At 45.4% G+C, this 12,500-nt stretch overlaps 1 protein-coding gene across 1 annotated transcript in view; it reads right to left on the minus strand.

The window, feature by feature from the left end:
- Window positions 1–12,500, minus strand: part of cntnap2a (contactin associated protein 2a) — a gene marked incomplete at its 5' end in the record, with an annotated part of 274,861 nt that overhangs the window by 163,887 nt on the left and 98,474 nt on the right. The window contains one exon of the mRNA XM_083686867.1: window positions 6,728–6,921. Coding sequence (XP_083542993.1) covers window positions 6,728–6,921 — 194 coding nt within the window. The remainder of the gene's footprint in view (window positions 1–6,727; window positions 6,922–12,500) is intronic.

Here is a 12,500-nt window from a genome sequence, read left to right on the forward strand (position 1 = left end):
ATTAGCAGAGTTAGAGTGTGAGTGTGTGTGTGTGTGTGAATTATCATGAATTATGCAGTGATATTTTAGATATTACTCTCATTTGGTCATATACTTCACGCTTGCACACACACATGCACACAGGCTCATACACACACACACACACACACACACACACACACACACACACACACACACACACACACACACACACACACACACACACACACACACACACACACACACACACACACACACACACACACACACACACACACACACACACACACACACACAGGTCCTGATGATAATGATGTAGTCCAGAGGTCTAATTAGGTCTCATAAGAGCGAAAGAGAGAGTATGGACTTCATTATTAGATTCACTGCATAATTTACCAGACCAACAGTGCAATCCCACTGATCTCTACTCTTATATAACCGGGACTGTCCAATTAGGTAATACACCGCCACACACACATTTTCAAAACACTGCACAAACACCATATCCCATTTTCCAATATGTTTGAATATAAAATTGACTGTGGTTCAACCTTCACTCATAATTGAACTAGACACAGAGGCCCTGCCAATTCAAATCAAATTGTCCAATACAATTTAGATGGAGAGAAGAAGTCCAGCTGGCAAGAGCAGTCTATGGTTATTAATGAATTCAGTAGTCATCATAGGCTGGTATTGAAAGGCTAGAGCGTGTGTGTGTGTGTGTGTGTGTGTGTGTGTGTGTGTGTGTCTGTGTGTGTTCTACTGGAAGCGGGACTCTTTCTCTCCTAAAAATAGGATTTTCTAAACACTATGCCTAACCTCTAGCCCTAACCTTAACCAGCCCCTTTCCCCTAACCCAAAATGAAGACACAATATCTCAGTGACTTATTTTAATCCATTTGTAAGAGATAGACTTTCCCTTGGCAGCATGGCCCTATGCTGTAGTGGGGACTAAAGAGTCCTGTAACCCTGGGGCTTTACACACTGCAGGGTCCACCTGAACGTACTGTTCCGGCTCAGGCATTTTGTTTTAACATTAAACTTTTTCTTTAATTTTTTTTTTTACATTTTTGACATTTAGCAGATGCCGTTATGCAACGCGACTTACAACAAGTACATTTGCCTAAAGTAAGTGAATCATCTATACATCAGTCATCATAAGAAAAACAAATCTATGCTAGGATCAGGGGCCGTTGGCAGTCACAATGCAAGAAGAAGGAAGGATTACTTTATAATAAAAAAAAAATAAAAAAAAAGTTTTAAGATGATTCTTTCAAGCATTGTTTCAGCAACTGTAGTGGATGCTTATCCATTGCCAGCCCAGTACAGCTCAGCTCGGCTCAGTTCTGTTGTGTCATTAGGGTACTGGTGTCCCAGGTGTGAATCCCAACCCTTAAGCCTATGACACTCTATGGGGCCAAGCCGAGCTGTGCTATGCCGTGCCGTGCCAGTCTTCCTTCAGTATGGCTTGGTACTGAACAGCCTGCTGTCATTTCACATGGCCCATGACAGACCTGTTTGGGTGGGTGCTGGGGTACGAAATGATGCATGACCACCACTAAGTGGACAGATGGGGTTAGACAACACAGGCAGGGTTAGACATGGTCACCGTTTAGACATGGTCACGGTTACCCATCCTCAACACAGGCAGGGTTAGACATGGTCACAGTGACATGGTCACGGTTTAGACATGGTCACGGTTACCCATCCCTCAACACAGGCAGGGTTAGACATGGTCACGGTTACCCATCCTCAACCCTGGCTGGTTTAGACATGGTGACGGTTTAGACATGGTCACGGTTACCCATCCTCAACACAAGCCGGGTACAAGCCGGCTGGCACCAGATACTGTATTGTGGGGCCAGCTGAGCGCTTTATTTACAACCCCAACTGGGCTGGAAAATGTGAAATGTGGAAGCAAAACATCTGCGGCAGAGCAGTACAGCTCGGTACGGCCCAGTAGTCTGACAACTGGTTTATTCCAGCTGGAGGATGGATAGCAGCAGTGCTGTGGAGGCTGGGGTTCTTAAGCATTGGGCTGAAGACAAGCCACTGACAGTTTGCAGGGAGATCCAAAATGTAATCACAAATTAATGTTAGAATTCCAGCCATGATTCATATCAGTAATATGCCGAATTTACCGCACAGGTGCACACACGCATACACCCATACATGTGAACGCACACACGCGCACGCGCTTATGCAGACACACACACACACTCACACACAGGCACACACACACTCACTCACACTCACTCACTCACACACACCCCTACTCTGGCCGTGCCTGCTAATTTAGCGTGAAGCTAACTGATTCCATAATCATGTCTGCTAAGTTTCTCCAGACAGCAATATTCTGGGGTCAGTCTGTGTCTGTCTCACTGAGTCACGGTCAGAAACGGATTAATAGCTGGCCAGATTGAATGTGTGTGTGCGTGTGTGCATTGCTAATGTACTGTATGCTTATGCGTGTCTGCCTAACAGGTGCGATCCATCTTGCGCGTCCAAAAATCAGCAGGTACTCAGGAAGCAGCATCAGAACCACGGCCTTACCCAGACGTAGGCCCTGGGTGGGGAGGGAGGCACTTCTTCTAGGTCTCAGGTGGTCCACATCAAGGGTGATGCTGATCACAGCCACCTGCGTACATGCACTTAAGTCCTTGCCTGTGTGTGTGTGTGTGTGTGTGTGTGTGTTTTAAGTGTGTTAAGTTTTTTCTGTGAGACTGAAGACAAGACATTCCTCCACCGACGCTGCTGGGTCCTTTGTCTGCCTGAATGAAAAGCAGACGCGGAGGTGTATTGTGCAGCAGATGAGAGTTACTCAGACATAACCATAACCATAAAATAACTGTTATGGTTATGCTTTCAGTGCGATGTAAAATGTTAAAGCAGCATAATGGATATCTTTGGAATGTCGTGTGTGTGGATGTGTGTGTTTGTGGATGTGTGTGTGTGTGTGTGTGTGTGTGTGTGTGTGTGTGTGTGTGTGTATCCAGCCTTTTTAAAGCTTTTGCTAACAATGCTGTTCATTTCAAATAGCCTTAGCTACGGCTAATGTAGTGCTGAATAGTCTGTTGTGATCCTAATGGTAGGGGGGGACTATGTTGTCATTTCTGAATAGTCAAACCAATATGGACACAAACACCATGAAATAAAAGCAGAGAATCTCTACTTTAACCTCATAGTAGCTGTTTGATTTGGAGTAAAGAGCCAAAAGAAGAAACAATAGCTTCACTGTCCCATTATGTTTTCAGGGCACTGTCTATTTGACAAGGTGACATGTAGCCTAACACGGGTGAACACGTGTGAATAGCCCAGCTCAGCCTGGCTCTCATTTTGACCCAATGTGCCAATTTAACCCCTGTGTGTGTGGGGGGGGGGGTGTGTGTGGGTGTGGGTGTGTCACTGGTGCCGAAATCCAGGTGCATGATTTATAAGTGCACGCTTCGTAGCCTCTAAAAAACGAATTAGTCCTCTCCACAGAGACACAGAGCCTTCAGTATTCATTTACCTGATGAACTCACAGTCTGGGAGCCCGGTTCTCATGGGGAGATACGCACACACATACAGTACACACACACACACACACACACACACACACACACACACACACACACACACACACACACACACACACACACACACACACACACACACACACACACACACACATACACACACACACATACACACACACACATACACACACACACACACGCCACCTCCAGTTTTCTCAGCTTCATTAGGCAAGGTTTAAATAAAGCCCTGTGATAGTGAGAGGAAAAGGGTGTTGTGCCCCAAAGTAGAATGCCATCGTATCCTGCCACCTCCTATGCCACACTCCAGTGATCCGTTTCTGTCAACAGCCAGGCACAGAGATAAGACCGGCTGTGTCTTCAGTTACACCCCCGTGCCCTAGAGCATACTGTTGTGTGGCTCTGTCCCAAAAGGAGAGCTCAAAAGGTGTCCTTCCAGGTGAGTAGAGTATTACTGTGTGATGAATCCCCCCAAGGGGAAATTCATTTAGCATTCATCAGCAGGTAGACTATACACAGGATGCAAAAAAACACAAACAACACAATGAAACAAACAATCAAAACAGGGCAACACACACGCCCATAAAAAGCCACTCAGCACAAACCACCAATACAGTCCCCAGTGTCATATCGCAACAGTCATATTCACCACTAGGAAACAGGGATGGAGCAAGCACACAAGGTGCAAAAGTGTGATACATCAACCATAAGCAACAGATTCTTATTTTTTTTTTAAAAAGGCCTGAATCTCGTTGTGAAGAAGCCAGTGTCAGTATCCAAAGTGTATCTGTCCTCTGTTCATCTGTCCTCTGTTGATGTGCCTGATGACCTACAGTATTATGCCACGTCATATCCCTATAAATCCTTTTATCCACTCCTTTTTCCCTCAGTTGAATTTAATCTCCATTTAAACATGTCATAATGTCCTGCTTCCTATCTCCTGATTCCTATTCCTCTGTCCTATGCTCTTATTCCTGTGCTGCTCCCTAGTCTCTGCCTTATTCTCTATTCCATATTTCCTCTCTCAAAATTCCCATCCCATGTCTTCCAATCCCATGTCTTCCAATCCCATGTCTTCCACCTACTTCCAGTGTCCTATTTACTATGTCCTATTTTTTTACTCTCTAACTGATCTGAAGACAATGGATAGCTACATTAGACTAGTTTCCTCTGTCCACTATGGTCTCAGATTAGGGAACAGAGCAGAGTATAATAGGGAAGTGGAACAAAGACGAATTCACTTCAACATAGGCAAGGAACACAGTAGATCATGAGGAAGCTATGTCCACAGACACACTGGAGTAGAACAGATCTGGATATCCAAAGAAAAACAAAAAAAGAAGGGTCTTCGGTGATCACGCATGCATGTCAACACTACGATCTAGTTTCACTTTCATAGCACATTAGGAACATCATAAGCCTCATAGCTTTGAATGGGCCGAGCGTCTAGACAGTGTGCTGCCCAGAAGCCTCCCGTAGGCCCGACTGCTCACTGCCCAGCAGTGAAAGAGTTAACCCTTCAGAGTGGGTTAAACGGGAGCTCTGATGGACAAAACCTGATTAAAATGGCCGGGACACTATTCCCCTAGAGGTGCTTCTGACGTTTCGTCCTCTATAGGGGAATCTGATGGAGGTGAATCTGATTCAAAAAAGGGAGGAAAAGCGGGAGTGGTAAATGCGATGACTCGCTGACGCAATATGGCTCCGATCAATAGCGCTGATAGCTCTGACATGATTACCAGCCTTTAGCCCATCGCCAATCAGCAAGGGAGGTAAAGGGAGAGGTGTGTGTGTGTGTGTGTGTGTGTGTGTGTGTGTGTGTGTGTGTGTGTATGTGTGTGTGGATGGATCTGTGTGTGTGTGTGTGTGTGTGTGTGTATGTGTATGTGTATGTGGATGGATGTGTGGATGGATGTGTGTGTGTGTGTGTGTGTGTGTGTGTGTGTGTGTGTGTGTGTGCGTGCGTGCGTGTGTGTGCGTGTGTGTGCGTGCGTGTGTGTGGAGGTATGGGTCAGTACCCCTGTATACAAGGTAAAGCATCCTTCTCGAAAGCAGAAAAGTGTTTACCAAACTCAGCACAAAGAAACAATACAGCATAAAGGTGTACATATGAGAACCATAAATCAATGATTCTAACCCCTTTGTTGCGGTCATGAATTAAATATCGGAAGTAAAGGGCTTGTTACTACACTGTTGGTATTGATGAGAAATATTAGAGAAAAGTATCAGGTGAATGTGTATGTAATATATGTAACTACAGCGTATTATATATCCTGAGTCCTGTGAGATAGATAGGTTAATATCGAAAGCAATACATCAGGGGTAATGGTAGAAACGAAACACTGTTAAATAAATAATAAGTCTCAAACAATTATGATGCAGCACACAAAAACAACAGCTTAATTTCCTTTCAAGTGTAAGAGATCTGTATTAGTCACTGCAATGCTTTTAAACAGCGCTGTGAAAGAGAATAATGATCAGGCCCTTTGCCTTCTCCTTGTCTGAGCGAGCATGCACGTACGCATGCACACACACACACACACACACACACACACACACACACACACACACACACACACACACACACAACCACACACTTGCCTGATCCTCATTTGAATTACCTGCTAGTGTTGAATTTCTGCTGACTTGGCTACTACATCAACATTATTCATGACACGGCCATGTATTAGCGATTCTGCTGTTCCTCTAAAACCACATCTGTTTCACCTGCAGTCTCTGCCACAGAGTAACAATGCCACTGGTGTAAAATTAACATACTGTATCTGCCGGTGTACGGCAGTTAAAGGACCATTCCAAGTTGCTATGAGTGGGCGATGCGATTGGGAATCACAATCTGTGATGAGGTTGGCTAGGATGAGACTTCTCAGGCCTACATGTCCTAGGTCATGCAAAGAGCTATCCATGGAGCCTCCACAAAATCACAAAGTGCTCTCTCTCTCTCTCTAATCTAATATTCTGCCCTGACTCACCAATCTAAAGACTGTAATTGGACTGCTAGCATCCTCAATTCCGTGTCCTGAGATGTGTTACTGTCCAAATTTCAACTGCAAACTTTTACAAGCACATTTTGTCAACTCACAAGAAATCACGCATGACGTTGTCAAAGTTGAGAGTTTCTTGTAAGCCAGCGCCTCACATTTCAACAAACACGCTTGGCTTGTCATTTCTATATTGTTATTTCGCTAACTCACCCATATGTTGCCATCCTGGTGGTAGGGTTTCCAGTTCCTGCCTGTATCGCTGTAGAGCAACCTGTAGCGCGTCGTCCAATCAGAGCTGCTGTATCGGCCCTGCGTTGCAATGGCGGCCACCTGTTTCCGGCTCCCAAGGTCCACCTGGAGCCACTGGTAGTGGTCGCTGTCCAACGGAGACCAGCCCCCTGCACCTGCACAGATAGATACAACATATATATATATATATATATATATAAAGAGTATACCTTAGATTGTTCAATTGACCATAACAGGGTTTAAAGTTGTATTCTCAGCAAAAGTGGTGGTTGATGACAATATAAATAGCAACTTTAACCACCCTTGTTGCTGGTGTCCATAGCCTTTTCTCAATTGTAAGAAACACGACTCTTTGCGTCCTCTCCTCCGTCCTCCACTCGCTTTGTCCTCAAAAAGCATTGGAGGAGAGTATGTAAAGGGAGGAATATCGATATTCTCCTCCAGTGTGTTTTCATTAGGACACAAGCAGAGGACGGAAGAGGAAGGACGTGAGGAGTCGTGCTCCTAACACTTGAGAAAAGGGTCATGCGCTGTTGTCGATGTCTATGGTAAGCTAATTGGCCATTTGTTTTCTGGAGGTACTTCCTGTCACACTACAGGGGATTGTGGGTAATGAAGTCCACTGGCTTCCACAACCCCTAAAAAACACACAATCTTTACCATGCAGTTACTTTGACATTGAGTATATGATATATGTATAGAAACATATTATTCTGTATTATCTCCATATTTGTTTGTGTATTAAGCATTCACAATGTCGGTCCCTTGAGTGGCTTCAAGTGTGAGAAAAGGACCTCAAAAAAGAAAAGTAATGCTACAGGTACACAGTGTCTACTTTTGGAATAGATGTGTATTCTTGTCTGCTAATCCATCTAGCTGGACAGAAACCTTACAACAGCATTTTGTGATTAAAACAGCAATGCTTCTCTCTTCATTCTATGAGGAATAACATCATCTAGCAATCAGTCCTGTAAGGCCCTTTTCCCCTGTACCTTAGAAAGGGTTAGTCTCTCTCAGACCTTTCCTACACAGAGGTTAAATGATGTGGAAATGCAAGAAGAACATGACTTCTAGACATGAGAGAAATAGGAGTTTTGTGGCAGTTGAATTTCACTGACTGTCAGTTCAAAAGAATGATTTTTGGATTCCATTCCGTGTTGAGGGCAGTTGTGGCAACCACACACACACACACACACACACACACACACACACACACACACACACACACACACACACACACACACACACACACACACACCTCAGAAATTGAAATCCCCCCACACATCTAACTGCTGGTCAGCGTAGGTTGAGCAGAGACATATCTCAGTGTCATTCTCGCAGACACACATAAAAAAATATAGCCTCTGGTAAAATAGCATTGTGAAATGACTACCTAGGGAAGAGTCAGTAGATTTGGACTGGGCATTGGCTGTTTCAAGGCTGTTTCTTCTGATAGATTCCTCAACCGTAGAGGGACAGTAGAGTTAGAGAGAGAGAGAAAGAAAGAAAGAGAGAGAGAGAAAGACCAAATCAATGAAAAAGAGAAAACGAGAGACCGAGACAGAGAGAGAGAGAGAGAGAGAGAGAGAGAGAGAGAAAGAGAGAGAGAAAAACCGAAAGAGAAAGAGCAAGAGAGAGAGAGACAGACAGACAGAGAGGGAGCGAGCGAGCGAGCGAGAGAGAGATGGCGAGGAGATCAAAGGGACAGTTTGTGTCCCATCCCGCAACAATCCCATATCTTATCCAATTACAGAGCCATTACACCCCCAGCCCCAGCCCTGTCAGATAACCAGGGCTGTATCACTGGGACACGTCAATACCTCAAAACCTGAGCCCACCCGCTCAGCCAGGGGGAGGGGGGTGGGGGTGGGGGGGTGGCATATTAACAGAGAGGAGGGCACATCCGTGGGACACTGATAAGCAAACAGACATCAGAAAAGAAAAAGATAAAATATCCTATGAAGTCAGAGGGGCAGAGGGGTAGGGGAGGAGGAGAGGAGGAGGAAGGAGAGAATGCGGTTTGGGGATGAGAGGAACAGAGAGATTGGAGGAAAGAGAGAGTGGTTGAGGGCTGGGGTGGGGTGTGAAAGGGCAGGAAGGGGAGGATGAAGAAAAGCAAGGGAGCGAGGAGGAGATAATGATAGTGATGGTAAAAAAGCGAGCTGGGGGTGAGGAGGAGGGAGGTGAAGTGAGGGAGAGAAGGAGCGGTCAAGAGAGGCCGAAGGAGAGTGGATGGGAGAAGAAGGAAGGTAAGAGAGTGAGTGAAGGGTGGAGGAATGAGACCAGAGGGAGGGGAGAAGGTCATACTGCAGGTGAGTGACTGAAAGAAGAGCTGAGGGAGGGAGGGAGGGAGGGAGGGAGGGAGGGAGGGAGGGAGAGGGGGAGGGAGGGAGGGGGGAGATTGACAATTAACAGAGGAGGGGAGGAGGGGAGTTGGTAAAGTAGGTTGACTGGAAGAAGGAGGGAGGGAGGGAGGGAGGGAGGGAGAGGAGAGGGGGAGATTGAGAATGAATGGAGGAGGAGGAGGAGGAGAGCGAGAGCAGAGGGAGGTAAACGGCGGTGGAGAGGACCGACAGGGGAGAGAGAAGAAGTGAGGGATGAGGGGAAGGTGAGGAGGAGGAGGGCAAAGTGTTAAGAGGCTCAGTGAAAGAACAGATGACGAACAAAGGAAAGAAGAGAGAGTACGAAAGAGGTCAGCGGGGGTCAGCGTATGCAGTGATGGTGAGCCAGAGAAGAGAAAAGAACGAGAGCATAAACGATCAGAGGAGGAGAGGTGGAGGAGGTCATGAGAGGAAAGACGACGAGAGGGTGGACAATGAAAGGGTGATGAAGCACAAAGGTGTGAAAGTCAAAGGAACGACACGTTAGAAGGACGGTGACGCACAACATGATCACAGAGGACAGGGGAGAGGGCTGTGAACAGGGGGGAGAAGAAAGGGAAAAAAAGAGAGAGAAAGAACAGATGAGAGGTTAGGGGGATGGGAGAGGTTGACAGGGGTCAGTTGGGGTGAGGGCGAGAAAAGGGAACGATGGAAAGAAATAAAGTGCTGTTGAGAGGTAAAAGGGAGGAAGAGAAGCCAGGGGGCAGAAGAGAGGTGACTCCTCTAGGGAGGAGGAGTTGACAGAGAGGGGAGATGGGGATGAAGGGAGGAACACAGAGCACAGTGCCCTCCTATATGCGGATTAGAAAGAAGAAGCATTTTGTCTTCTTTTAGCTCTATACTGCAACAGTTTGTATTTGAAATCAAACAATTACTATGAGGTTACAGTAGAGATTATTAGCTTTAATTCAATGGTTTCTGTTCAATGGTTTAAGTTTTCCAGTATTGTAAAATTGTCTTGACAGGTGTTTCTGGTTAGTCAGGTGTGTGTTCCGCTACATTATTTGTGCAGGCATAAGAGAGCTGTCAATGTCTAGTATTAATTCAAGCTTTTATATTTTCCTTTGGAGTCTGCTATTGGTGTCTGTCAACATGAATATAAAGAGTTGTCACTGCAAGGAAGCCATTATTGGGCTGAGAAATCAGAAAGAAAGTATCGTAAACATATCCAAAACCTTTTCATTTGCCAACAACAACAGTTTGGAATATCATTCAAAAGAAGAAACACACTGGTGAGCTCAGCAATCGCAAACGGCCAGAGTGATGGCAAATGTAAACAGAAAAAAGGAATTTCCCAATATCCATCACATGCCACCTGTATATATGGTGGAGGGGGTGTTATGGCTTGGGCGTGTATGGCTGCCATTGGAACTGGCTCACTTGTCTTCACTGATGAAGTAACTGCTGACGGCAGCAGCAGAATGAATTCTGAAGTGTACAGAAGCATCTTTTCTGTTGACGTACAAGCAAATGCTTCCAATGTCATTGGACGGCGCTTCATCATACAGCAAGACAATGACCGCAAACATACTGCAATAGCAACTAGGGAGTTTTTTCAGTGGCCAAGTCAATCTTCAGATTTGAATCCAATTGAACAGGCATTTCATTTGCTGAAGAGGGAATTCGGCCAAAAGACCTCAAAACAACAAACAACTGAAGATGGCTGCAGTACAGGCCTGGCAGAGCATCACCAGAGAAGATATCCAGCGCCTGGTGGGATCAATGGGTCACAGACTTCAGGCAGTTATTGCATGCAAAGGATTGTCGACCAAATACTAAAGATGGGTGCTTTATTTGGACATTCTATGATTATTTATTTTTTTACTTTTGGAGCCCTGAAATAGGACGAGTATGTTTAAAAATGTTGTGCTTTCTAAATGGTGAAACCAATCTAAAAGAAAAACAAACAAACATTGAATTAAAGCTGAGCATGTCTACGTTGACCCCATAGTACATTGTTTGATTTCAAATCCAAAAAGCTAAACAAAGAGAAAATGCTTCGTTTTTCTACAACTACTTACTTATGGAGGGCACTGTATAAGGTAGAAAAAGGAGTGAGAGAAAGAGAGAGAGAGAGAGAGAGAGAGAGAGAGAGAGAGAGAGAGCAGAGGAACGCTTGACAGAAAAATTGGGGGGGGGGTGGAGGGATGAAGGGAGAAACGTATAAGGCAGAAAGAGGAGAGAAACAGAGCAGAAGATGGAGGTGAGAGGCAGAATGGAAGGGATAAAGAGTGCAGAGAAGAGAGGACACGAGAGGAGAGGAGAGGTGAGGGGCGCAGGGGGACTGTCACTCCTCTCCAACCTGTCACAGACACAGATGTTCAGGGAGGAGAGGAAGAGCAAGGGGAGGACGACAGGAGAGAGAGAAAGACAGATAAGAAGGTCAAGAAAACCTGATAGAGGCAATGGAGAGCAAATGGAGGAGAGAGGCATGAGGGAGAGAGAAAAGACACTTTTTGAGAGAGAGAGAGAGAGAAAGTAAGGTAGAGGAAGAGAGGCGAGAGAGAGAAAGACAAGGAGAAAAAGAGAGGCTTCTTGGGAGAGAGAGAGAGAGAGAGAGAGAGAGAGTGAGAGAGGAAGGGGAGGAAAACTCCCGGACAGATATCAGAAGCCCAGAAGCATCTCTGATAGCCACAGATAACCCATTGTATGTGTGTGTGTGTGTGTGTGTGTGTGTGTGTTTGTGCATGCGTGTGTAGTGATAAAAGAACGAGGCTATGCTATCTGTGTGTGTGTGCGTGGTCGTGTGTGTGTGTGTGTGTGTGTGTGTGTGTGAATTACAACGTGTGTGATGGGCAACCAGTGGGCTCCCACACGGAAGACACAAGCAACACCCATTAGGCCGAAAGGACATCCTCAAGGCCCAAGTGTGTCTACTTCAGTTTCCATGACTCATGCATCACAAGAGCGTGATTCCCAAACCACCACAACATTCATAGCAGTTTGATTACTGACAGGTTACTTCACGAATCACACAATCACGAAAGTTTAATAAGCAGTGTCCAGAGGTAGACATTGAAGATCAAAAGTTAATTAACCATGCACCGACTCAGATACAGTACGGTTAAGTTAGGAAGTGCAACAATGCCTCAGAGAACTCATTCAAAATGGCCGCCGTTTAAAACTGTCAAAGAAGGCTAATCTAAGGTAAGCTGTTGCTTCTCACCTCGTTCTTTCTGTGTCATCAATGCTGCTAAAAAAACATATGTCATTAGACCATACTGTACTATACCAAGAGCTCAAATATGAAAGACTCCCTCGACTCCCTTGAACTCTGTCAAACAATGTTCCACTGTCTCAGCAACTTTGTCTCCTCTTCTGTTCTTGTCAGACTGTCAAAAGTTCACGTTTCC

This window comes from Argentina silus (assembly GCF_951799395.1).
Source record: "Argentina silus genome assembly, chromosome: 1".
NCBI classification, from domain to species: Eukaryota; Metazoa; Chordata; class Actinopteri; order Argentiniformes; family Argentinidae; genus Argentina; species Argentina silus.